Below are 25,445 nucleotides of genomic sequence, written 5' to 3' on the forward strand. Positions count from 1 at the left end.
CTGCCTTCTGCAGTGTGAAAAGTGGCAAATAAATAGGTGGATAAAGAAGAAAGCATAACCCCCAGCTGCAATCAGCCAAACGCAGCTGGGACTGCCTGCCGCAGCGCCCTGGCAAACTGTTCCCCATTATCTTTTCAAACACCTCCTTTCCCATGGCATTCCCCTCCCAGCTCCCTGGAGACCAGCCTTCAGACGATCTGGAGGAGGGGCTCAAACACATCCCTGAGGCTGGGGCCTCTTCCCTGCACCTCTCCCCTCCCCCTTCTCACTCCTCCCACCCCCCCACCCTCTACAGCCCTCAGTTTTAAAGGACTTCCCAAAGCCACAGCGAGCCCGGCTGAGCCCCTGTACCCCTGGCCACGGAGGCCAGCAAGCTGGACCCAGACTCCACACACACACACACACACACACACACACAGAGCTGGGTGACCCAGGCAAGTGTCTCCACCTGACTCAGAGCCTCAGTTTCTTCATCTGTAAAATGGGCTGCTCCTAGCCTGACCCATGGCATTGTTCTGAGCACCTGGCCCACAGGAGGCACCCACAGATGTTAAGGAGAGGCGGCCTCCTGACCCAGGGCTGCGACTGCAGACAAGGATCCAGGACTGACAGGTGGCCCTGTCGAGGCGGCTGCAGAATTCTTCCTGCCTCGCCCACTGTTTCAGTTACAATGCCATTAGGCTATTTGGTTATTATAAACATAATAAAAAGCATTACAGAAAACTTAGAAAATAGAAAATGTGAGAGAAAGAAAATACCCATAATCCATGAGGCCACCACCCCCAACACACCCACTACCAGCCTCTGGCCAGTTTCCTTCCCATCTTCTGTTCCCTCCGCACATTTTTCATCACAAAACTGTGTTGGGGGCACTATTTCCGCCCCGTTGCTCCCATTCGGGATCGCACTCCGGGTGATCACGATGTCACAATCGCTTGTAAGGGCCTGAGACTTGCCAAGGAAGGGGTCCCCAACCTCTGGGCTGCAGACGGGTACCTCTGGTCTGATCAGCAGCAGCATCAGACTAGACATAAAGCGCACGATCAATGTAATGTGTGCTTTAATCATCCCCAAACCATCCCCCTGCTTCCTGGTCCGTGGGAAAATTGTCTCCCGTGAAATGGGTCCCTGGGGCCAAAAAGGGTGGGGACCACTGTCTGTGGTTTCCTACTCAGCCCCCATCGAGGCCTTCAACCTTCTGTTGTGGTAAATGGAGCTCATTCATTCAGAGCAGGAAATAAGATGGTCAAGGACCATCAAGATGGCTGTGGACCCGGACCTGACGCTGGCCCCATCTCCCTGAGCCCCCAGCCTCCACCCTCTGCAAATACAGAGCTGGGGGCAGCCGAGGGGGCAACCAGCATGAAGCCAGGTGGGCGCTGAGAGCCCCCGTGGCCCAGCCCAGCCTCATATCACTGTGGCCTGGTTTGTGCTCCTGACCACCTGGGGCCCCCGGGGGACCTGGCACCTGCCCAGCTCTGCTGCTGCTTACTGGGCGGCCCAGGACAAGTCAGAGAGTCACAGAAGCCCCCCTGGGCCTGGCCCCTCTTCTGTGGAGCAGCTAGTGAAAATCAGCCCCAGACAAGACCACCCTGGACTGGGCTGGAGAGACAGGGAGGGTGGTCCGTGTGACCTCTCCCACGAGGTGACGAGGTGACGCTGCAGCAAACATGCCAAGATCTGGGGCAGAGGGAACAGCAGGAACGGAGGCCCCGAGGCAGGAAGGAGCCTGGTATGGCTGGTGCCTGGTGAACCAGCAGGTGAGGCCAGAGACCTCGGGGAGCCCTGAGGGCCAGGCGAGGGGTTGGGCCTTCATGCTGAGTGCAGTAAGAAGCCACGAGGGGCTTTTATATATATATATATATATATATATATATATATATGCATTTGCTTGTTTGGCCGCGCCGGGTCTTAGTCGAGGCGCGCAGGGTCTTTGCCCTTTGTGGTCACATGTGGGATCCAGTTCTTTGACCAAGGATGGAACTCCCTGCCTTGGGAGCTCAGAGTCTCAGCCACTGGACCACCAGGGAAGTCCCCACAAAGGGGCTTTAAGCAAAAGAGAAACACAGCAGGAAGGCGAGGTGAGGCGATCCAGGAGGGTGAGCCTGGAGGATAAAGACCTAGAAGCAGGAGTATTTCTGGAACGCCCACCTGGGGGAGTGGCGAAGTGGAAAATGAGGTTGGAGGTGGGTCAGGCCCACCTGTCGGGGCCGAGGACGTGGGGAAGGAAGGAGGAGGAGGCACTGCTCCCGCCCACCCTCCATCCCTGCAGCCATCTCACCACCCAGGCGCTGCCCACCTGGCCGGGGTCCCCGGCAAGGGGTCAGCCAAGCTGGGCAGGGCAGCCATAGCTCTCCCCTCTGCTGCCTGGACTCAGAGTCAGGGAGGTGTAGGCGGGGCTCCCCCAGGGGTCTCGTGGCCTGGGACCTTCCCAGTGTGGCCTCCACGGCCTGCTGTGATGGAGTGCACGTCTCAACAGTGGACGGAAGACCACTGTCGGCTCTTGGACCCTCTGCTGAGACCTTTACAGGGACTATCACTTCAATCTCTCATTATTCCTACATGGGGAAACGAAGGCTCAGAGGCCAAAGAGATGGGAAGAGGCAAGGCTGGGGCTCTAGAGTCCATTTCTAAGCCACCAAACTTTCTAGAAGGTCGCCAAGCCCCCCTCCTTGCTCACCTATCCACCCCCAACTCAGGTTCACCTAACAGTGAACCTGGGGGCTCCACATTCCGCAATGACAGACAGTACCCACTCTCCCCTCCCCACCCCAGGGAAGGCATCGCTAATCCATCACAGACCTCGCTGATGCCTCACTGCTATACTTTCCATTTGCTCCATGACATACGGCCTCAGAATCCTCCTTAACACAGCACTCCAGGCAGCTACTATGGACTGATCAGAGCTGGCATCCAAGAAGAAAACTATCCACCATCCTTGATCCAATCTATTCAATCGCTTTATAGAGAGAGTGGCTGAACCCCAGAGAGGAGGAGAGACTTCTCAAGACCATGTGATAATCTAGTGACAAAGCCGGGCCTGGGATCCAGTCTCCTGACTTGTTTCTGGTTCAAACCCCTCGCTCGGGTGAGCAGGGTCTGAAATTAACACTGGCGGTCCTCAGAGATGCCATCCGAGGCAAGGGGTCACCACCAACCTACCACCACCCCCAGCCACACAGTTCAGCTGGATCTACGTCCATTCCTTGTGAACAAAGGAATCTGAACCAAAGGTTGCCTGGACCGGTTTGTGGATAAGCCCCTCGCAGAGGGCCCTCCACGTGCCCCTGTCCTGGGCAGCTGGGCTGCTGGCCCATCAGCACGAAGCCAACACCCCCAACCCACCCAAGAGTTTGGGGAAAACACAGCTACTCACCACTGCTGGACTTCCTTCTCGGTAACTGCAAGAGAAAAGAGAAAAGTGGCCTTTTAGCTCAGGGAGGTGTCCTAGGGGACAGACAGACACAGGGGAGCCTCCTTCCTGCCCTCCCTGCCCCCGCCCTTGGCCATTCTGCCCATGTCTGGACATTTCTGGACACCAGCCAGCTCTGTACAAGAAGATGCCTGCAATCCCCTACCCCCAGCTGGTGAGCAGTCTCAGTCTGACCATCCTGACCCCAGGGGGTGACAATGGCCCATCCCCTCCAGATGTCCACTGCGCTGCTGGGAGGACTGTCAAGACCAGCCTCTTGCAGGCAGGGGCTGGTCTCTCCCTGCTGCCCTGGGCAGGTCAGGCAGGACTGTGTGCCCGGACCAACACAGAGGATCAGTCGTTCCCATCTGGCGTCCCTGGGGACAGGATGGTCAGAGAAGCCACTGGCGTCCCCAAGCACTCAGCCTCCCTGCCGGCGCATGGAGGGCCGGGGCAGAAAGGCTGAACCCCCTCCTCCGCCCTGGAAGCACCCAGCACCCTCCCCTCCTCCACCCATCCCTCCAGCCCCTCAAAGCATTCAGCCCCAGGTTCTTTTTACAGGCAAGGCAAGAACGAAGCCGTGAACCAAAAGATGGAACAAGCCATATAAAGTAGCAGAACTTCCAGCCGAGCCCAAATAGTCATTCTTTACTGAACCGTGAAATAAACCAAAAAAAAAGTTGTTTTTTTTTCTGAACAGTACTGAATCAGTTCGGGTTGGAACAAAACCAGTAATTTCTCTAAAGTCACTGAACAAGAACATCTAACCACCTCTAAGGCCTCGCTCATTCCCGGGGCGGTGGCGGGGTGGGGGGTGGGGGGGTGGACCTTGGGAGAGCACTTCCAGCACTCCATGCCTCAGTTTTCCTGTTTGTAAAATGGGAATAACAGTTATAGTACCTGCCACACTAGCTGTCCTGGGAATCCAATCAGAACAGGCGTGAATATTCCTGAGTCCCCAGCACAGGGCCTGGCACTCAGATGTGCTCGATGCAGACTTGGAAAACGAATGAGTGAGTGAACAGACAGGAAGGTGGGTGTTGGGTGCAGGTCAGGTGAGTGAAAGAACTGAAGTCCCTTCCCAGCGAAGTGGGGAAGGAGGCCCAGGGGGATCCACCTCACCATGTGTGCCTGATCAGACTCGAGGTCACTTTTCAAGAAACTGTTCAGAGCAAGCTCGGAACAGCTGCCAAGTCCCGAGCGCCCACCACAAGCCTCGATCTGGAGCAGGGCGGGCCTCTGTGCTTTCGTTCAGCTGCCCTGACAACGCTCCCAGGGAAGCCGCCACTCTGCCCTGGTTGCAGATGGGGAAACTGAGGCACGAAGGGCGGCAGTGCGGTGGGAGGGCGAGGGTCTGCATTCGAGTCTGTGGCTCAGCCACCCGCCCACAGCCGGACCCTGGTGGTCAGACTCCCGGGGCAGGTGGCAAGACTCTGCCAAGCCCCCCTTGTCAGCACTCTCCTCCCACAAGAGGCTGGAGGAGATGTCCTGTCCACGGGCACAACGCTGAGTCTGTCATAGAGAGTGAAGCAAGTCAGGAAAACAAACGTCATATATTAAGACACACATGTGGAATCTAGAGAAATGGTACTGGTGAACCTATTTACAGGGCAGGAATAGAGACGCAGACAATAGAGAACACGCTTGTGGACGCAGAGGGGGAAGGAAAGGGAGGGATGAACCGAGAGAGCCGCATTAACGTATATACACGACCACGTGTAAAACAGACAGCTAGTGGGAAGCTGCTGTATCTATAACACAGGGAGCTCGGCTCAAGGCTCTGTGATGACCCAGAGGGATGGGATGGGGATGGGGGAGGGAGGTTCCAGGAGGAGGGGATATATGGACACAAAAAGCTAATTCTTGATGTTGTACAGCAGAAACCAACATAGCATTGTAAAGCAATTACACTCCAATTTAAACAGAGAGAGACAGCAAGGCAACAGTGAGACTTGTAGGTTACCAGGAACAGCCAGCCCTGGTGTAAAAGAATGCAATTTTCCAAGAGCGTTTTGGCAGAGGGTAGAGAGTCCCTCGGACAGCAAGGAGATCAAGCCAGTCAATCCTAAAGGAAATCAACCTTGAATATTCATTGGAAGGGCCGATGCTGAAGCTGAAGCTCTGATACTTTAGCCACCTGATGCCAAGAGCCGACTCAGAAAAGAAAGACCCTGATGCTGGGAAAGATTGAGGACAGGAGAAGGGGACGACAGAGGATGAGACGGTTGGATGACATCATCAACTCGCGGACATGAGGCTGAGCAAACTCCGGGAGATAGTGAAGGACAGGGAAGCCTGGAGTGCTGCAGTATGGGGTCGCAAAGAGTCGGACATGACTGAGTGGCTGAACAAGAGAGTGGGAAGGGAATCAGGCAGGAGGGTGGTGAGGGAAATCTTCCCTGGTCTAACAGAGACTGGGCAGCCCTACACTTACCACCCATACTTGGTAGAGAAGGGCAGCAGGAGCCAAGGGACTGATCCTTAAATTCAACCTGGAGACACAGGAGATCCATCACAGCGTAGCCAGGAGCTTAGGGGCTCACACTCTGGAGCCAGAATGGACAGCCCGAGTTTAAACCTAGCTCCGCAGCTTACTAGCTGTGTGTCCCCGGGTGAAGAACTTCCCCTCTCTGAGCCTCAGTTTCCTCATCTGTCAAATGGGCTAGTTGTGAAGACTAAAGTGCTTGGTGCTCTTCACGGGCATAAAATCCCATAGATAGGTGTGCTCCCGTTTTCCCAATGAGGAGATTGAGGCTCAGGCAGGCCAGCTTACGTGGCTGAGTTACCTGAGGTGGCTGGGTGGGGCCAGGAGCCAGGACTGTGCCTCCAGAGCCCAGGATGGATGCCCAAGTGGACAGCCACCCCCCACCCCAACTTCAAGTCATCCAATGAACTGTGTGACCTTGTGTGACCTTGGCATCATATGATACAAACGAGAGGAACAGGGTAGCAAGCGCTGGGGTGCTGGTCCACTGCTCACCTTAAGCAAGGCCGCCCCTCAAGGTCAGAGGAGGAGGCTTCCCTGGAATCCCCCAGCTCAGAAGTCCCAACCCTCTCCTGACCATGCCCCCTGCCCCATCTCCCAGCAGCACCCCCTCCCCAGGGCCTCTCGACCTCCACCTCCTCCCCAGTCCCTTCACCAGGCCCTGTACCCAATAAGCCCTCAAGACACAGACACAGTTGGCTGCCCCTTCCCCATTACAAAGGCCCCCACAAGATAGCACAGAGTGGTCAGCAGGTGGCCAAGCTCTGCGGGCTGTGAGCTGGGAAGGGGGAGACAGGCCCTGCCCCTGCTTCACGCAGCTAATTAACCAGGAAACAGGTATCCCCTGGCCCCGTGCCAGGCCCGGCAGCTGCCACTGCTTCACTGCCTGTAGCTCTGGGGTCTGTTGGAGGGGTGGCAAGCAGCAGGCAGGTCTCGGAGGGGCTTGGCCACCTGCCCCCACTCCACAATGGTCAGGCAGGCCTGCCTCCAAATTCCAGCTCCCAGTCTAATCATGAAGATACAACCAGACAAATGCAGAACGTGGGACATTCGACCAGACAACTGTCCAGGGTACTTAATTGTCAGTGCGAAAAGGTAGAAAACAAGGCAGGTCATTGTTCCAGATTAAAAAAAAGACCAACAGACAAGGCCATCAAATGCTACTTGAAATGCCTGGCTTGGGTCCTGAATCTGGAGTTAAAGACCAGCCACTACGGGTGCAGATGACACCACCCTTATGGCAGAAAGCAAAGAGGAACTAAAGAGCCTCTTGATGAAGGTGAAGGAGGAGAGTGAAAAGCTGGCTTAAAACGCAACATTCAAAAAATGAAGATCATGGCATCCAGTCCTATCACTTCATGGCAAATAGATGGGGGAAAAGTGGAAACTTGCAGATTTTCTCTTCTTGGGCTCCAAAATCACTGCATACGGTGACTGCAGCCATGAAATTAAAAGATGCTTGCTCTTTGGAAGGAAAGCTGTGACAAACCTAGACAGTATATTAAAAAGTGGAGACATCACTTTGCCGACAAAGGTCCGTCTAGTCAAAGATGTGGTTTCTCCAGTAGTCTTGTATGGATGTGAGAGTTGGGACATAAAGAAGGCTAAGCACCAAAGAACTGATGCTTTCCAACTGTGGTGTTGGAGAAGACTCTTGAGAGTCCCTTGGACTGCAAGGAGATCAAACCAGTCAATCCTAAAGGAAATCAGTCCTGAATATTCATTGGAAGGACTGATGCTGAAGTTGAAGCTCCAATGCTTTGGCCACTTGATGCAAAGAGTCAACTCACTGGAAAAGACCTTGATGCTGGGAAAGACTGAGGGCAGGAGGAGGAGGGGGCATCAGAGGATGAGATGGTTGGATGGCATCACTGACTCAATGAGCCTGAGTTTGAGCAAACTCCAGGAGATGGTGAAGGACAAGGAACCTTGACATGCTGAAGTCCATGGGGTCACAAAGAGTCGGACATGACTGAGCAACTGAACCACAACAACCATGGGTGTGAGAGATATGATGGGGATGGTGGGGGAAGCTGCCCACAGGTAGGCACTCAGATGCCCGGATGGACTCACTGCTCATTTCGTTAGGAGCAGCTACGGCATGGAGGTGACATGGGACCATGTCCTCTTTCCTTGGGATGTGCCCTGAAGTATTTAGGGGTGACAATCAGGATGCCTGCAGCCTCCCTCGAGAGGTTCAGAAATATACACACACATATTTAGAAAGAGACAGGAAGCAAATGTGGCAAAATGCTGACAGCTGGCGCATCGAGACAACGGACGCACAGGTGCTCCCGGCCCCAGAGCCGCTCTTGAGCTTTCAAGATTAAAAGTTGGGGGGAAGCTTTGGCCTCATCAGCCCACCGCCTGTGTGCACCCCCTCACAGCGCCAGAAGAGCTGAGGGTCCTGCTGGGGGCACATGCCCCCAGCAGCTCCAAGGACCACAGGCACTAGGAGGGAGGAGGGGGCGAGGGGACAGTTATGGGGTCCCTCTGTCTTCGCCCTCTGCCCAGACACTAGAGTGACCTTCCCAGGCTCAGGCTCCCCGCTTGGGCCCATCCCCCATCCCTCCGAGTCTCCATTCAAGTGTGAAATTAACATGCATCCACCACGGACTCAGCAGGTCCGTGCTCAGGGCTCAGCGCCCAGGATGCATGAAGGTCATTTTCAGGGCGACCAGCCCCCGGTCCCCTGCCCACACCAGTCCTGTGACGCCCTCAAGCTTCTCTAATCGGCCCCACCTCCAGGCCTTTGTACCGGCTGCTCCTTCTGCCCGGAACCCTTGCCCTCACCTCTGTCACTGGAGTAACTCGTACAACACTTTTCAAGTCCCAGCTGGGATGTCCCTTTTCTAGGAAGCTCTTCTAAGCCCCCTCTTTGGGAACCCCCTTCATATGTGGGAAGCACTGTTTAAATGGAGTCTTGTCTTCCCAACAACTATATAACAGAGGGTCAGACAGGGCGCTGCCTGCAGGGCCAAGCCAGGGAGAAGGGGTTACAGAACACTGGAAAAATAGGGCGGACCACAGAGAAGGCTCTGGCCGTGTGCCCTTGGACGAATGAACTCACATCTCTGAGCCCTGGTTTGTTCATCTGTGCATGTGAAAGTGTTCGCTTACTCGTGTCTGACTCGTTGCAACCCCATAGAGTATAGCCTGCCAGGCTCCTCTGTCCTTGAAATTTTCCAAGCAAGATTACAGGAGTGAGTAGCCATTCCCTTCTCCGGGGATCTTCCTGACCCAGGATCGAACCCGGGTCTCCTGCATTGCAGGTAGCAGTCTGAGCCACCGATGGGACAAATAACAACCTCCCTCTGAGAGAAGGGGGATGAAGTTAGAGTGCTCAGTGCGATGTCTGGCACCCAGCGAGGGCTCATTAGAAGCCCTTTCCCCCCCTCATTTTCCCAGATGGATGCTAAGTCCCCAGTGGTCAAGCGCTTCTCCTAGCATCACCCTCAAAGCCCAGCCCCAGTGTCCCAACGTGGGAGGCAGAGAATAGACCCTGTTGATTCCCACATCGTCACCAAACCACTTGGCTGGGCTGGGAACACGTCCTAAAATATGATTCTCACGTGTTTACCTTCCCCATTACGACTGGCTCCGGCCAGTTTTAAAAACAAGCTGCCTTTCTCCAGCTCGCTCCCGCCTCCAGGCTCGTTAAGGAAACCGGTATTTAAGACCATGCAGCCTAAACTTGGAGAGGCTCTGGGTCAGCAACCTGTCTCCACCACTGGTAGACTGGCTTGCTCCAAAACAAGCGACTTATCCTCTCTGAGCCTCAAGGTCCTCATCTGAAGGATGGGTATAGACGCCTAGCAGGCAGAGCCATCGGGAGGGTTTCTTGAGGGCTGGATAGAAAATTCCCAGCTTAGAGGACAGCTGGGTGTCCACTGGACTCCCTCCCGCTGACCTGCCCTGAGCACCAGGGGCAACGGAGCTAGAGCGGGCCTGCTGGGGGCTCAGCGTGGAGAGCAGGGCCTAGCCCCTGCCCCCCGACCCAGTCTTCACCCCTGGCTGTGGTGGGGGTCCACCCAGGCCCCCTGCTCCCCTCCCACTCCCAGAGCCCCATTCCCGGGCGCTCTCTGCTCCTCCTCCCTTGCCCACAGCTCTGTCTGCCGGGAAAGAACTTGAGAGCTGGTCCCTGGAGCCCAGGATAAATGTTGAGTCTGATTTTTATTTCCCTAAAGCAAAATACCTCTCTCCTGATGGAAGCTCAGCTCAAACACGGTGGAAACAGACAGCAGGGGCTGCAGCCCCTGCAGAGGCGCTTGCAGGACTCCCTGCAGGCGGCCTCCCCAGGCCCGTTCTGCGGGGGGGTCCCTTTCCATCTCCAGGGACAAAGGCTGCAAGAATGCCGGTCATGCCTCCCCCACCCTCACAGCCGCTGAAGGAAAAGCCATCAGCAAAGGGGCCTCCGGTCTGATTCACACAAAAAGAGACCGTGGGGGCCGTTTGGACCTGGCCACCTGCAACCCCTCATCACAGAATCCCACCCTCTGACATCACGGATCCTGCTCCTTCCAGAAGTTCATCCGCCACCAAAGCTCCCCCCCAGGTCTCCGGGCTCTCCTTTGCTCGGGCTCCAAATATTGGGGTTCTCCGAGTCCCCACCCAGAGACCTCCTCATGATCTCTCTGGCTGGGGGGGAGGCAGCACGTGTACCCCGCACCCTTCCCTCCAGACTTCTAGCTCCTCTTGACAGCCCAGGGTCCCTTCATGGACCACATGGCCCAAATGTACCCAGACCAGTCTTCCCCTCCTGGGTCCCCAACCTGTGAGCACCCCTTCTTGCCTTACCAGGCAGTCCCACCCATCCTGGTTCTCTGAAGAACAGGAGAACATCCCCACCGTCCAGGGCCGGCCCGGAGCCCCCCAGCCCCAGCCCAGGGCTGTGCCAACTTCTTCCCATCCCCCCACCTCCCATCTGGGCCCCACTCGGCAGCGGCCAGCAGCCCTAATTTGGTCACATCCCTCCCCTCCCAGCAAAGCTTCTTCAGAGAAGGGAGGGAACGTGCTAGTGGGCCAGGACGCATCCCCCTGCACCGAAGCAGCCTGGCCCCCCCAGCCCAGGGGCAGGGACCCCCGCCCTCCCCCAAGGGGCAGTTGCTCATAGGGAGCATGGTGGTCTTGGGACACTGTGGATTTCAGGGCTCCGCGGCTCCCTTCCTGCGTGACCTGTCACTTCCTGAGTCTGGGCCTCAGTTTCCTTGCCTCTCCTGCTGCTCACGGCAGCGTCACCTGCTGTGCCAAATGTGAAGGGCCGCACCAGGGGGATGGGAAGACAAGAAAGAGCGTTCAATAAGGCCTCTGAGGTTTCCCACCAGTAGGGGCAGGCCGCCCAAGGTCTGTGTGAGCGGGGCTCTCTCTGATCGCCCAAGAGCCACAAGCTCCCCAAGCCCCGATCACTCCCCACTGAGCTGTCCCAGACCCGTGAGTCACACACAGCCCCTGGGGTGAGCCCGCATAGACTCCATGGACACACACGGGTGCTCCAGGGAGGAGTAGGCGAATCCTGGCTGCCCCCCACCTGGGGCCACGCGGCTTCCCCTCTGGGGGGGGAGGGCTCCTGAGACCTCCACGCCCCCACGAAGTCACCTAAGAGCAGCGAGTCAATGACCATGGAGGCTCACAGGCCCCCAGGCCAGAGGCCCCAAGGGGGAACACCAGGCGGGAGCCGAGAGGAGACCGCAGGGTGAGCACCCGCCCTGGAGCAGACAACACGGTGACCTCGGCCAGGGGCGGCAGGCAGGCTTGTCCGTGACACGGACCCTCCAGCAGAGCCGTCGCTAGAGGAGAGGTGAGGCGTGCCACCCACAGCCACTGCCCTGCAATGAGGTCGGTCCATGCCTTCGCCGGGCTGGGCACAGAGCGGACCCAGTGCCCTCCAGCCCGCCCTGCGCCTATTTTCCATAAATGTCCAGCTGCGGGGGGAGCTGGGCTTCAGGGCCGGCCCGGGTTTCATCAGGAAGGAGGCCTGACCTCTCGCCCAGCCCTCCTGGGCATTCCGGGAGCCCCTCGCCCTCACCCAGAAGAAGCCAGTCTCCCAGAGCCCAGCCCGCTCAGGCCTCCCCCAGGAGTGGCAGTGGCCCAGCCCCCTTGGCTATTTCCACCCTCGCTGGCTGAGCTCCAGCCAGTAGGGGCCCACGGCCGCCCGCAGGGCCCCGCCTGCCTTGCCACCCTGCACCCTCTGTGCAGGCTCGCCGACTGCCAGCCCTGGGGGAGACCAGGGCCATAAGCCACTATTACAGCCACCAGCCCTGTACCCCGCCCTCCACGCGGGGCTCCGGAGACCCTCACAAAGCCCAGGGCTCCTGCGGTTTGCAGGGAGCCACTATAAAAGTCACCCATGAGCTGACCCGGCTCTGACAGCTCCTGCCCCTGCTCCTTACCCCATCCTCCCCCCATCCTCCACACTAAGAGGGATTAGGGTGCTGGGTGGCAGGATGACTGAGCAGTCCTGGGGCTGCTTCATCTACAGAAGAGCCCACTGGGGGTCTGGGGAGAGCGCCAGGGCCCCCTGACTTCAGGAACCTGGAGTGGATGTTGGTTCCCTGACCACAGAGGGTGGGTTCGGGCAGGGAGGGGCCCAGCCAGGCCCCAGGCTCCCAGACCTGCTCTTCGATGCCCTGAACTCAGGCCTGAAGGACCTGACCACAGCCCCAAAGAAGCTAGGCTCTCTCCCACTGCAGGGACGGGTCCACCCACTATGCGGTCACTGTGTGACCACGGTCAGCGCAGTCCCCTCTCTGAGCTGTGGTTTCCTCCTCCATCACAGGGCTGCTGCCGGCGCCAACGAGAAGCGGTTGAAGGTGCTGAGCCCAGCAAGCGATGAGTGCTCCACGCGGAGCCATAGACTCGCATGCCAACAGCCACGGTATCGGCAGAAAACATCAGGGGTCTCACCGCCATTGTGGCAAGATGGGACAAGGGGCTAGCGGAGCCAGGCGGTGGGGCCCGGGCTAAGACTGGACGCAGAGCAGAGAGGCCCTCAAGGGAACCCAGGCCTGAGAGGCTGCTCAGGCTCTCAGACCCCAGTTCAGAGGCCCCTGATCCCACGTGGCCCCTCAGGTTCCTCCCTGAGCCCCAGACCACCCCACTGGCTGAGTTCTGGGGCTGCACCAGCCCTTGTCCTGAGAGGTGAAGGATTCCCCAGCAGCCCACTTCACTCGTGAAGAAACCAAGGCTGCACAAGAGGCAAAGGCCCTCGTCCCAGGTCACGTTCGTGGCCAGTAGTGGAGGAGTGGTCAGTGGGAGGTGGGCGGTCAGGTCCACGTGACTCCAGAGCCCAAAGTCAAGAAGGCTTTAGCCTGGAGATGGTCATCCCCAAGAAGGGGGACGCCCACCCCGTGCCCCCAGCCATAGTAAGCCCTCGCCAAGCACCTATCGTGGGCCAGGCACTGGGGTGCGTGAGACTTGGGGAGCAGCAGCTCCTGTCCATCAAAGTGCTACCTCTCCTGGAGACTAAGGCCCCCTGGACCCCATCTTTCTCCTGGACACTGTGACCTTTCTGGCTTTCAGATTTCCCAAATAGAGCTTGAATCTTTGTGATTCATTTCCCACTCCAAGCTTCAGTTTTCTCCTCTGACAAATGGAGTAGGAATGTTCACTCTGACCCACTCACAGGTAGGAGAAAGTGCTTTGTCCCTGGAGGAGGAGTCCAAGGTCTCCCCAAAGGTGCCCTCCCCAGACCCCTGAGGGAAGAAGCCCAGGGTCCCCCATCCCAGGAGAGAGGGGCAGAGTCCAGGAAACCACTGAACAAAAGGTGTAGTTCAAGTCACGTGTTTTAGTTCAATTTTTTCTGTAGATTTTGCAGTCTATTTCCTCATTTACAGACGTTTGTTTTGCTTTAAAATTAAAATTTCAAAATGCATTGATTTTAATTTCTATGTAAGTTGAATAACTGTTCCCAAAATGTTCTCAAGTCAAACTGCAGGAAGATGTCATTTGTCTCGTGGCTTCCAGGAATAGCAAGACGAAAGAGCTGCCATATATTAGGCATGACTGTGTGTGTGTCCTAGACAAAGCACGTCTCATGCCTAAAGCTCATTCAGTGCCCAAATGATGCTGTGAGGCAAGGATTTTGATTATCCCCATTATACAGATCAGGAAACTGAGACCCCAGGAGTAAAGCCATTTGCCCAAGAACCAAAGTTAGCCTGCAGTGGAGCTGGAGCCAGAACCAAGGTCTGAGTGACAGCAGAGCTTGTCCGGAAGTGCGGTGTTTAAAACATCACAGAAATGTATTCTGAGGATAACCTTGTTTAACATTCTGCCTGATTCCTGCACTTCACCATCTGTCCCCCTGAATCTCTGGCTTCTCTGAATCCCCAGAAAAGGGCCACCAGGGCTGGGAGGCAGAAGTCCATAGTATCTGCTGATCTATTAATGACTTGCTTTGATGAGGGAACCAGACCAAGGCACACTGACACAGGTTCAAATCCCGGCTCTCCCACGTCCCAGCTGTGCACCCTTGAATGAGTCAGTTAACCTCTCTGAATCTCATCTGAAAACGGAGCACGCTAAAACCTGCCATAGCTATATACATAGCGAAGAGACGAGAAGGAACTGGCAGAAATGTTCTCAACAGTGACATCAGAAAAACAGTACAAGGAATGCCTGCAACTTCCAATTTTGTCCTTCCCCAGTGGCTGAATCTGTGGGCAGGATCTGAGTCCGCCTACATCACAGCCATAGAACAGCATCCAGTACCCAGCAGGTGCTCTGCGCGCATTCGTTCTTGTAGAACACACGTGTTATGCTTGATTTAGGTGGGTAAGTTGGAAAGTAGACATACCTGCCTTTATCGTCTGAAACTCAGTTACTTCTGGCTAATAAATGGACTGGCCTCGGTGACTACACATGTGTTCGCTCACCCTGTCACACACGCACACACACACCAAGGTATGACTCCGACGATTCCCTGGTTCAAGCCCTCTCTACCGACAGACTCTGAATCTTCCGGAAGAGTGGGAGGTCCTGAAGGAAGCGAACCACACCTTCTGCTTCCTTTGAGACCTTGGGGAAAGGCTGACATTCGAGATTTTCTCAGGACTCCTGGGGGAGAACCTCTCAAACACTTCAGAGTGGAGTGGAGTGCTCAGGGATTTGGTGCAGCCCAATTTCACGAATATTTTCCAAGCACCTGCCAAGGTCAGGGCCTTCCCTTGTGGCTCAGCTGGTAAAGAATCTGCCTGCAATGCGGGAGACCTGGGTTTGAGCTCAGAGGCTGCAGGAGAGACTGAGGCACCTGGCCAACAGGAAGGATCTATTTCTGAGTTGAGTAATTCATTCTTTAGCCCCTGTGAAACCTTAAGAAACTGAGTTCACTTCTCTGAGCCTCAGTCTCCTCACCTGTAAAATGGGGATGGTGGTGATGGTGACAAAACCTTCCTTCCAGGGCGGTTAGAAGGAACAAACAGGATTTTTCACCCCTTTGTTCATCTGGCAATTAATTTCTGAGCACTCATATGGGCCAGGGAACACGACAGTGACCTAGACACCAGTCCTTGTCCTTCAAGGCCCTGATGGAACTGGAGATTTGGACCTACAGCAGGGGACCACAAGGCTGTCTAATTATCTGTCATGTAAAGCAGGAAACTGACCCAAGCAGGGGTCAGGGCGTTCTCCCCGAGGACGGGGCGCTTACACAGACCTATAAAGGCGATCAGACCTCAGCGGGCAGAGAGAAGGGGTTTGCCAGCACTGGGGCTGCTGATGCCCAAAGTTCAGAGCACAGTGAGATCTGGGGACCACCAGAAGGGGCCAGGGGAGAAGTGCCACGGGACATCCCTGGTGCTCCAGTGGGGAACACTCTGCACTCCCAATGCAGAGGGCCCAGGTTCGATCCCTGGTCAGGGAACTAGATCCCACATGCTGCAGCAAAGATTGAAGATCCCAGTGCAGCCAAGTAAATACTTAAAAGAAGCAGCCTATGATCCAGGCAGACGGAGCACAGCAAAGATTCCAAAATGTTAGCAATCGCTACTATTATTAAAGGTGTCACTGCACGCAAAGGCAGGGCAGGACACCCAGGGCCAATAACATGAGCATCTGGGAGGGGAGGGGGCGACAAGAAGCCATGGATAGTCGCCCTCCTCCTATCCACACCGTCCTGGGGCCAATGGTCTCTGCCTCCTCTGACCCATAGCCTCCACTTCCTTGCTTTGTCCCTAGTCCTGGGAAAGGGAGGGACACGCCGGGCTGGCCTTCATCACAGGGGCCCCCAAGGGTTCCAGGGCACACATCCCAGGGCCTGCGAGGGGGGAGCCCCAGGAGCCCAGGGTTCACAGCTCTGAGGGTTCCGACTCCAGCTCTGGCCCTTTAAGAGCTGAGTCGGGTCATTCATTGTCCTGGACTCCGGCACTGGGACTCCGAGAAATTCACACCCGCACACCCGCCAGCCTGGCCAGAACCCACTAGAGGCTGGACCGTGACCCTGACCTCCCACTGGTGCCTCCTCGGGCCAAGACGGGCCCCCTTCTCCCTCACGGTGCCCTGTGTCCTCACCTCTTTCCCAAGGCTGGCCCCACCAGTGTGGCCTCTGAGTGGAGCCTTGCCCTGCTGGTCAGCTGCTCCACTGAGGGTTTCCCCGATCAGCCTCTAGTTCCAATCAGCATCTAGTTCCGGGGCACCCCCTCTACCCTCCCACCCCTGCTCCTCCGGGTTTCCAGGGCCTCAGAGTTGCCACAGCTTGATGCCTCCAGACCCAGAACACACTGTTCCTTCTCTGTAAAACACTCTCAGCATCTCCCATAAACCACCCCTCCCCCCAAATCTCCCCGTGGCGTCTCAGCTCCTACATCTCCCCCAGGTCGTGCTGCCAGAGTGAGCAAATAAAAATTCACATTTCACATAAACAACGAATAACTATTTAGCACATCTAGGAACCCTACCCTTGTTGTTCAGTCGCTCAGTCGTGTCCGACTCTTTGCGACCCCATGGACTGCAGCACGCCAGGCTTCTTTGTCCTTCACCATCTCCCGGAGCTTGCTTAGATTCACGTCCATTGAGCTGGTGATGCCACCCAACCGTTTCATCCTCTGTCGCCCCTTCTCCTTGGCCCTCAATCTTTCCCAGCATCAGGGTCTTTTCTAATGAGTCAGCTCTTTGCATCAGGTGGCCAAAGTATTGGAGCTTCAGCATCTGTCCTTTTAATGAATATTCAGGGTTGATTTCCTATAGGATTGACTGGTTTGATCTTGCAGTTCAAAGGACTCTCAAGTGTCTTCTCAAGCACCCCAGTTCGAAAGCATCAATTCTTTGGTGCTCAGCCGTCTTTATGGTCCAACTCTCACAACCGTACGTGATAACCGTCTCTCCTAAAACACCGCCTCCTCCAGGAAGCCCTCCCAGGTGCACCCCAGACCCGGTGGACTCGCATTGCGTTGCACAACGCTCTATCTTGCTTCCCTGCCAAACCGAATACCAGGAGGGCCAGAAATCCATCCATCCAATCTACCCCATGTCTTGGCACTCCCATGACTTTCTGGATTGGGGATTGAAGGGTAGCATAGTGGCCCAGGGATGCCCTCAGCCAGACTTGCCCACAAGGGCACCCAGGGCCTTCACCCGTTCATGCACAGTGGGCTGGCCCTCCTTCCTGGAGATGTGCCCAGAATGTTTCTCATGACCATCCAGACCCCTCCATGGAGCCAGGGCGGCGGAAACATGCATCAAGGTGGGAGCAGTTGGCAGGCTCCTCTCCCTTATTTTGATGACTACTGTTGGTTTTAATTAAGATCCCATTCCGCTCAGGCCTAGCAAGGAAACAATAACTGCCCAATGTGGCCATATGGGCTAGCGAACCATGGAGAGTGGCAGGGCCACGGGGGCCCGGGGCAGGACCCCCTTCCTGCCAGCAGAGGCTTTGAGCTCCATCAAGCTCTTCGCCTGCCCAGCACACACACCATATATTTTTGAACAGAAGGGAAGCTTTCCTTTTTTTCCCCCACAGTGCCAAAAATAGCCCCATCTCCTGCCTTTGAACAGGAATCTTGTGGTTCCTACAAAGAGACAGGGGCAGGAGGGGCCTCAAAGGAGGGGTTGAGCTGATTGGCTGGACCCCCTCCTCATCTCCCCAGCCCCAGCAGGAGAGAGGGGCTGGGGTCCTCGCTAGGCCTGACCTGCTGAGGCCCAGCCTCCCAGCCCCTGCCGTCTGAGGTCCACCCGTCTCCCCCAGATGTGGCAAGCCCCCCATCACCCAGGCAGGAGGTGGGAGGAGGCCAGGCCAGCAAAGACCCAAGATGAATGAGAAAAAACATCCTTCATCCATTAGCGTGTGCATCAATGGATTTGTTTCCTTCCTTCTGACAAACGTGTTCCAGGCTCTGTCCGAGACCAGACGTGGTCCCATCCTCACGGTGCCCATAGCCTGATGGAAGCAGGGTGGGATATACATATCCTCACCGCTAGGTCTGGGGCAGGCACTGGCTGGGTCCCAGGCCCCTCTGTGGAGGGGACTTGGGCGCTGGTATAAGCCAAGTGTGGGCGGGGATGGGGGGCCCCAGGGAACAAGGCAAACGGAAGGGTCAGATCAAAAGCTGTCCTAGTGGCCGCTCATCCCTGGTGAGGACCCTCATGTCACCTGGCTGCAGGCCCGTGGCGGGGGGGGTGTTTTCCCATTTTACGTGTGAGGCCCCCAGGACTCAGAGAAGGGTTTTCAAGTCTAGGATGTCCAGGCCCTCTTCCATCCATCACCCCGGGAGGCGGGGCTGTCATCACTGGCCCATTTTACAGATGAAGTGAGGAGGCTCCACAGGAAAGGGCTTGGCCAAGATCGCAGAGCTGATGAGAGGAGCTGGGCGTTGTACCCAGGCCCGGCTGGTCCCTGCAGGGGAACTCCAACAAGCCATCTCAAATCCTGTCCCGTCCCCCACCCCCACCAGGTCCCTAGATCTCAGATCCCATTTCCTCCCCTACCCCTGGAAGAGAAGGTAGGTGTCAGGGTCAGAAGGGATCACAGGCCTGGGAGATGGGGCTGTTGTCATCCAGTCGCTCGGTCGTGTCTAAACTCTTTGCGACCCCATGGAGCACACCAGTCTTCCCTGTCCTTCACTACTGCCCAGAGTTTGCTCAAAATCATGTCCATTGAGTCAGTGATGCCATCCAACCATCTCATCCTCTGTCATCCCCTTCTCCTCCTGCCCTCAATCTTTCCCAGCATCAGGGTCTTTTCTAATGGAAGTAGGGAACTGGGGGGTAAACCCAACCAACTCTGCCTTCCTCCAAATCCAGGGTCCTTTCAGGTTCCCACAGCAGCTTCCTAGTTTAAAAAAACAAAAAAAAGAGGCCACGTCCTGCCCCCAGAAGGCCAGAGCAGTAGGGGAGCCAGAGAAGGCTGAAGAAAAGAGAGAATGGCACTCTGAGCCCACTTCCTAGATGAAAACCCAAGCTTGGAATGAAAAAAAAAAAAGCAGAGTGCTATTTCTGCCTTGGGTTAAACATTCCTCAAAGCCACATTCCTCTGCCCTCCTCCTCCTCCCCTGCCAGGGAATCCAGAGCTCCGTGTGGCCTGGACGCCCCGCCAGCTTCCGGGGCCACCTCGTGACAGCAGGAGTGCCAGAGCCAGCAGCTGGCCCGCACCATCCCGAGGGGGGAGCACGGCCTCCTTGGGGGCACCGTCGGTCAGGCTTCCCCGGGGCTGAGAAAAGGCGACTCCCCATCTTACTGAGAGCGCGATGGATGGGGACTGGAGACCCTGAGAGGCGCAGTCAAAGGCCACGGCGAGCCGTGGGCTGGAACGGGGATCCCAGACTCTGACCTGGCAACTCCCCGCCCCCATCAGATGGCAGGGCAGGGGCACAGATGGGTCCCACCCGGGTCATCGGAGGAGCGAAACAAAGCAACACATGGACAAGCACGTTGGGAAGACTGAGCCGTCCCCAGAGGCACACACAGGCCTGCACTGTGGTCTAGGCTGGGCCCTGAACAAGCCCCTAAATCCACCAGATGTGTCCCAGCCCTCAAGTCGCTTGCAGCGACCCGGCCCCCAGACCCCGCGGTCCTCTGTGTCACTGTGCCTCTGAGCCCCCGTGAGGACTCCGCATCTTCCTTGGTCCAACAGACACTTCCCGAGGCACCCCACCCATGCCAGGCAGGGGCAGGGCAGGGTGGCCGGGGCGCTCTGGGCCTCCACGGCCCCACTCTTGGGGGGCCCCCTCCTCAGGCTGCCCCCTACCAGCTTCCCAGCCCCCAGTCTGTGGGCTCCCCAAAAGCAGAGAACACTGCACAATGGGGTGCTCTGCTCCAGAGCTCACACGTTGGGGGGCTTCCCTGAGGTCAGCACAGGGTCCGCACAAGGTCAGAACCCAAGGCCCCCCATGGATGGGGCAGAGCTCAGAGGCGGGGGTGCAGCCCGGCCCACTGCAAGCTCCTGGTGGGGCTCCCTGGACTCGTCCCAGCCCTTCTCCTGCCACCTTCCTGCAGGCCTCAGCTCTGCCCCAGAGGAAGCCAAGCAAGGCTGCCTCCAGTCCCTGCAGAAATCAGAACAGCTAGACCAGTAGGGCTGGGAGTTCCCTGGCGATCCGGTACTTTGGACTCTACACTTTCACTGCCAAGGGCATGAGTTCAGTCCCTGGTGGAGAAACTAAGATCCTGCAAGCCACACAGCACCGCCAAAAATAAATAAGATCAGTAGGGCTGTGTGTGCTTCCAGCTGGAAGGATCCTACCACCACCTCACCACAACCTCCCATCCGGCCCAGGCATCCAGGAATACCTGGCACCGTCTGACCCTCCAGCAGCTGCTTGAATGCCTCCACTGACGGGGCACTCACTTCCTTCGGCAGCAGCTCCAAGGTTACAAGGCTCACAGAGATGGGACGCTGGCATGGGGTGGGAAGGGCATGGCTTTGGCAAGACAAAGGTCTAAGTCTAAGCACGAGCCCCATCTTGGTTGCTGACTGGCTGGGTGTACATGTCCCTGAACCTGCCTGGGCCTTCTTTCCCTCATCTGTAAAATGGACACAATAGACCCTACTCCCCGGGCTGCAGTGAGAACACAGGAGGGAAGTCGGTACTCCGCATGCTTGGCACCGAGTGCCCACTTGGTAAACAGGATTCATCCTTACCGTCTTTCCTTCCAATGACATTTCCCCATGGCTCAAGGGCAGGGGGCTCCCAGAGACCGAAGCCTCGAGGCCAGGGCAGAAAGGGAGAGACGCGGCAGCCACGTCACCTGGCCCCGGGGCAGGCAGTTGAGCGAGTTCTGGCCCAGCCGCGGCCTGTCTCTGCCTCCCACCCAAGTGCCCCCACCCCCCCTGCACACCTACATCACAACCTGCTCAGACCTGCCCTCACACACACCGACGTGCCGCTCGCCCACTCCCGACACACGCCGCGACCCCACCACTCACACTAAACGCCCACTCCCGGCGCCCACACTCACTCACGCTCACCCACACCCATGCCCTTAGCGTCTTGGCGCGCCTCCCCCCCCACCCGCACAGGACCCCTCCTCCAGGCCTCACTCACCAGGTGTGTGCCCTGGGCCAGCTGCGGTCCCCTCTGAGCCTCAGTTTCCTCATCTGTAAAGCGGGGACCACGCAGAGCTCCCGGGAGGAGTGAGTGACGAACACGTGAACCCTAAGCTGGGACTGCATCCCACAGACGTGATTTAAGGTCCAACTCCTGCCGTGGCGACAGCCTCTGATCCTCACGAGTCGCTGCTCACGGGTCCTGCGTCACCACCGACGTGCTCAGAGGGAGCGCCGAGCGAGCCACAAACTCAGTGTCTCCGCCGTGTCTGATCCCACACATAGCCCTGTGTTATGGGGGGCTTATGATCCCCAGCTCACAGACGAGAAAACGGAGGCATCAGAAGAGGAAGGATGTGCCTGTGGCCGAGCCAAGTCATCGGACGCTGGAGCCCAAGCCTGTCCCGTCCCTGGGGCCCAGGAGGCGGGGGGCTTCCCCGAAGGAAGTCGCACCCTCCGGCAATCTGAACACTGTACACAAAGGGAAACCAAGGCCCAGAAGGGGCTAGCGATTCCAGTCACTGTCCAGGCTGCAGCGGTTCTGGGACAGAACCCCAGGCAGCTGTGTCTCCAGTCCCCCAGACCCACGTGCACGCAGGATCCTAAAACCCAGCCTTCAGGAGCCGGCCCACCCTCCCCACCTCCCAGAACAATCCAGCCACCAACCCGCCAGGCCAAACACGGAAGTCTGCTGCATTTGCCACTTGCTCCCAACTCAGTCAAGGGCCTGTGACGATCTACCCTGTGACCTCCCAGGGGGGTGGCCATGAACCGTCCCCTGATTCTGATGGCCAATCAGCCTCCATCCCTTGAGGTCAATTACTGCCACTCACTGGCAACGGTTCCTGCGCCTGCCGACGGGCACACACCAGGCACCCAGAGCTCACAGAGGTGGGGGCTCCCCGGGGATACACGGCCAACACCCTTACCCTTGAGCCCTCACCACTCTGCTGTCCCACTCCTGGCTGGGAATCTGACCCCAATTTCACATTATCTGGAAACTTGGCATGTTAATTTATGATGATCTCTGCCCTGGCTTCCCTGTGGCTCAGATGGTAAAGAATCTGTTTGCAAGGCAGGAGACCCAGGTTTGATCCCTGGGTCAGGGAGATCCCATGGAGAAGGGAATGGTAATCCACTCCAATATTCTTGCCTGGAGAATTTCACAGACAGAGGAGCCTGGCGGGCTACAGTCCATGGGGTCGCAAAGAGTCGGACACAACCGAGCGACTAACAGTCTCACTTTCTGCCCTGGTAGACAGGCCACATGCAATGCAAACTATTTCATCTCATAATGACAGTAAGAAGGAATCTCTTTTTAATTTCCATTTATTTGTTTTTCCTTACCTGAGAGCAAGAGAGATTCAGGACAAGATGAACCTTATCAACTTCAATGACATCCTCATCTCCACCCCAAAGGCCAACTCATCATGGCACCATGGGAGGCACCTGACGGGAATGAGCTGTCCTAGGTTCCTGCCCTGTGTATTTGCCATGTGGCCTAGGGAGAGAGATTTCATCTCTCAGGTACTCGACTGGTCTGTTAGTAAAATGAGGACATTGAACTACATGACCCCAAAGTCTCCTCTAGCTCAAAGATTCCAGGATTTTATTTTACAGTAATCAAAGAAATGAATATTGAAATAGCAAGCTACTTTTTTCTTCTTCATCAAGTTGGCAATTATTAAGAAAACAATAATACTCGGTGCTGGCAAGGATACAGGGAAATAGGCACTCCCTCATCCACTTTTGCTGAAAACATAAATGGGAACATATTGATACTTTGTGGAGAGCAACCGAACAATTTTTCAATCAGAAGCCTTTTAAGATGTTCCCAGCCTGTAATACCACAACTTCATTTGGGGAAATTTATCTTCAAGAAGAGACATGTGCAAAAATTTACTACAGAGATGTTTATGCCAAGATTTGGTACAAAGATGCTTGTCACAGCACTGTTTACACTGGGGAGAAAAAAGCAATCTACCTGTCCAGTGGCCAGGGATTAAATAAAATATGTTGTACTTATATGATGCATCATTTAAAAATCATGTTTTAGAAGAACAGTTAAAGATGTGGACAAACATTCACAACTGTCAGATTTTTAAAAGTTAAAAGAGTATATAATCTCAAATTCACAAGGTAATGAAACCTGTGTACCAAGTCCTGTTAGGTCTTCCTTCCAAATACATGCAGGATCAGTCCTTAACATCACCCCCACTGATGAACCCCCAGTTCATCACCATGATCACCCGACTTTGATTGCAACCCTCTTCTCCAATCCACTCACTGGTAAAAGGTAAAGATGTCTGCTCAGTAGCATCCGACTCTTTGCGACCTCATGGACTGTAGCCCACCAGGCTCCTCTGTCCATGGAATTTTTCCAGGCAAGAGTATGGAGTGGGGTGCCATCTCCTTTCTAGCGGGTCTTACCAACCCAGAGATCGAACTCTCGTCTCTTGCATCTTCTGCATTAGAAGGCGGATTCTTTACCACTGAGCCACCTGGGAAGCCCTCCATTCATTGGACTATGTGCTAAAACGATATCCAAACCCAAATCTCCTGTCTCCACCACCTCCATCCATGGACCCCCATCCCACTCACCTCAGAAAATGTCCAAGCCCCTTCCTATGGTCTTTGGGTGAGGGACGGCACAAGACCTGTCCACCGGCCTGCTCTGTCAGCCCCAGGGGGGCTCAGGCCTGGCCTTGGGAGCAGAGCAGGCTGGGTCCAATCCTGAGGCGGCCACAGGAGAAAGAGCTTTTCCCTGACACCTTGCGATGTGAGATGCTAGAACTCTCTGGGGTGGGGGTGGCGACGGATGGAGCTGGAGGAGGCAGAGAGCCAGAAGAGGTGTTTGGAGGTGACCTGGGCCCTGGGGGAGTCCCTGCCCCTCTCTGGCCTCTGTTTCTCTCATCAAGGGGCAGAATGTAAACCAGTGAGAATATCCTGCTCGGGAGGACAGAGGACTTGCCTCCGAGGACCTCCAGGAGAGGTTTAAAGAGTCCTCCCCAGAACCAGGCAGCATGCTAAATCCTCTGACTCTGGGGCCCCTGTGATGTCTGTTTCCCAGAGGAAAGTGAGGCTCCAGGAGACGAGGCTTGCCCAAGGAAAGGGCCAGAATCCCAGTACATGCAGCCCCCAGGTTCTACAGCCCTCTCGGAGACTCTGTGGCTAACCTCCTGCTCCCCTCCAACCCACACTTGGACCTCAAAGCCCTCTCCCCTTTAGACCCACAGAGTCACTTGGGCAGTTATTGCAGATGAGCAAACTGGGGCTCAGAGAGGATGAGCGACTTGCCCAAGGTCACAGACTGTGAATGAGGACCCGGCCCCATTCTCCAGGATATGGAGTTTACAACGGACTTGCTATTTCCTGCCCAAAGGCCCAGCCCAGCGTTAAGAGTCTAACCTCGATTCCTCCTGCTGGTGCTCTGTTTAGCTTTCAGTGGAGTCAGGGAGCAGCCTCCTGGGTCTTACCCGCATGCACATGGGATGCAGAGGATTTGCAGAAGCCACCTCCCTTCCTAAGGGCCTTCCTTCTCCTGAGAGGCTTATCCTTTGCCCAGTGGTGGGGCCCTCCACACCCTGACTCACTCATTTATCTTTAGACGAGTGCTTAGATCCTGCCTCCCCTCTCTGGCCAAGCAGATTGGGAGGGGGAAGTGACCCTCAGAGAGTATCCCTTTCCCTGTAGGAAAGGACCCTCTTGGACCCTTCCCAAAGCCAGAGAGACTGGTGACAACCAGCATCTCTCAACCAGACTCCTGGGGATCCTCTTCTCTGCTCTGGGTCTCAGAGGCCTTAGCTGCCAGCTCCCCCAAAAACCCAGCCAGCCGTTCCTCCCCCCACATTCTGGGCATCAGGGGAAAGGCCGAAGAGACTCAAGGCTGGCAAGCCAGGGCAAGGCAGAGCCCGGGCTGACCAAGAGTGGCAGGGGGAGGTGACCTCCTCTGAGTCTTGGAAAGAGGGTCCATGGGAAGAGAGTGAGCACCATGAGGAGGGAGGGAGGTGGAGCTTTCTGCCTCTTGGAACCGGCTGGCGTGGGTCCAGAAGCCTTTAAATGGAGGCAGCTCAGAC

At 56.3% G+C, this 25,445-nt stretch overlaps 1 protein-coding gene across 3 annotated transcripts in view; it reads right to left on the minus strand.

Annotated features, from left to right (window-relative positions):
* The window catches only part of NCS1 (neuronal calcium sensor 1), a 55,217-nt gene that overhangs the window by 25,557 nt on the left and 4,215 nt on the right, over positions 1 to 25,445 (minus strand). For 2 of the 3 annotated variants that reach the window (XM_043916587.1, XM_043916586.1), the window contains exon 2: positions 3,377 to 3,401. In XM_043916587.1, coding sequence (XP_043772522.1) covers positions 3,377 to 3,401 — 25 coding nt within the window. Of the gene's footprint in view, positions 1 to 3,376; positions 3,402 to 11,624; positions 11,942 to 25,445 lie in introns of those variants that run through there. The other variant, XM_043916585.1, reaches the window with a different exon arrangement.

This window comes from Cervus elaphus, chromosome 11 (genome assembly GCF_910594005.1).
Source record: "Cervus elaphus chromosome 11, mCerEla1.1, whole genome shotgun sequence".
Taxonomy (NCBI): Eukaryota; Metazoa; Chordata; class Mammalia; order Artiodactyla; family Cervidae; genus Cervus; species Cervus elaphus.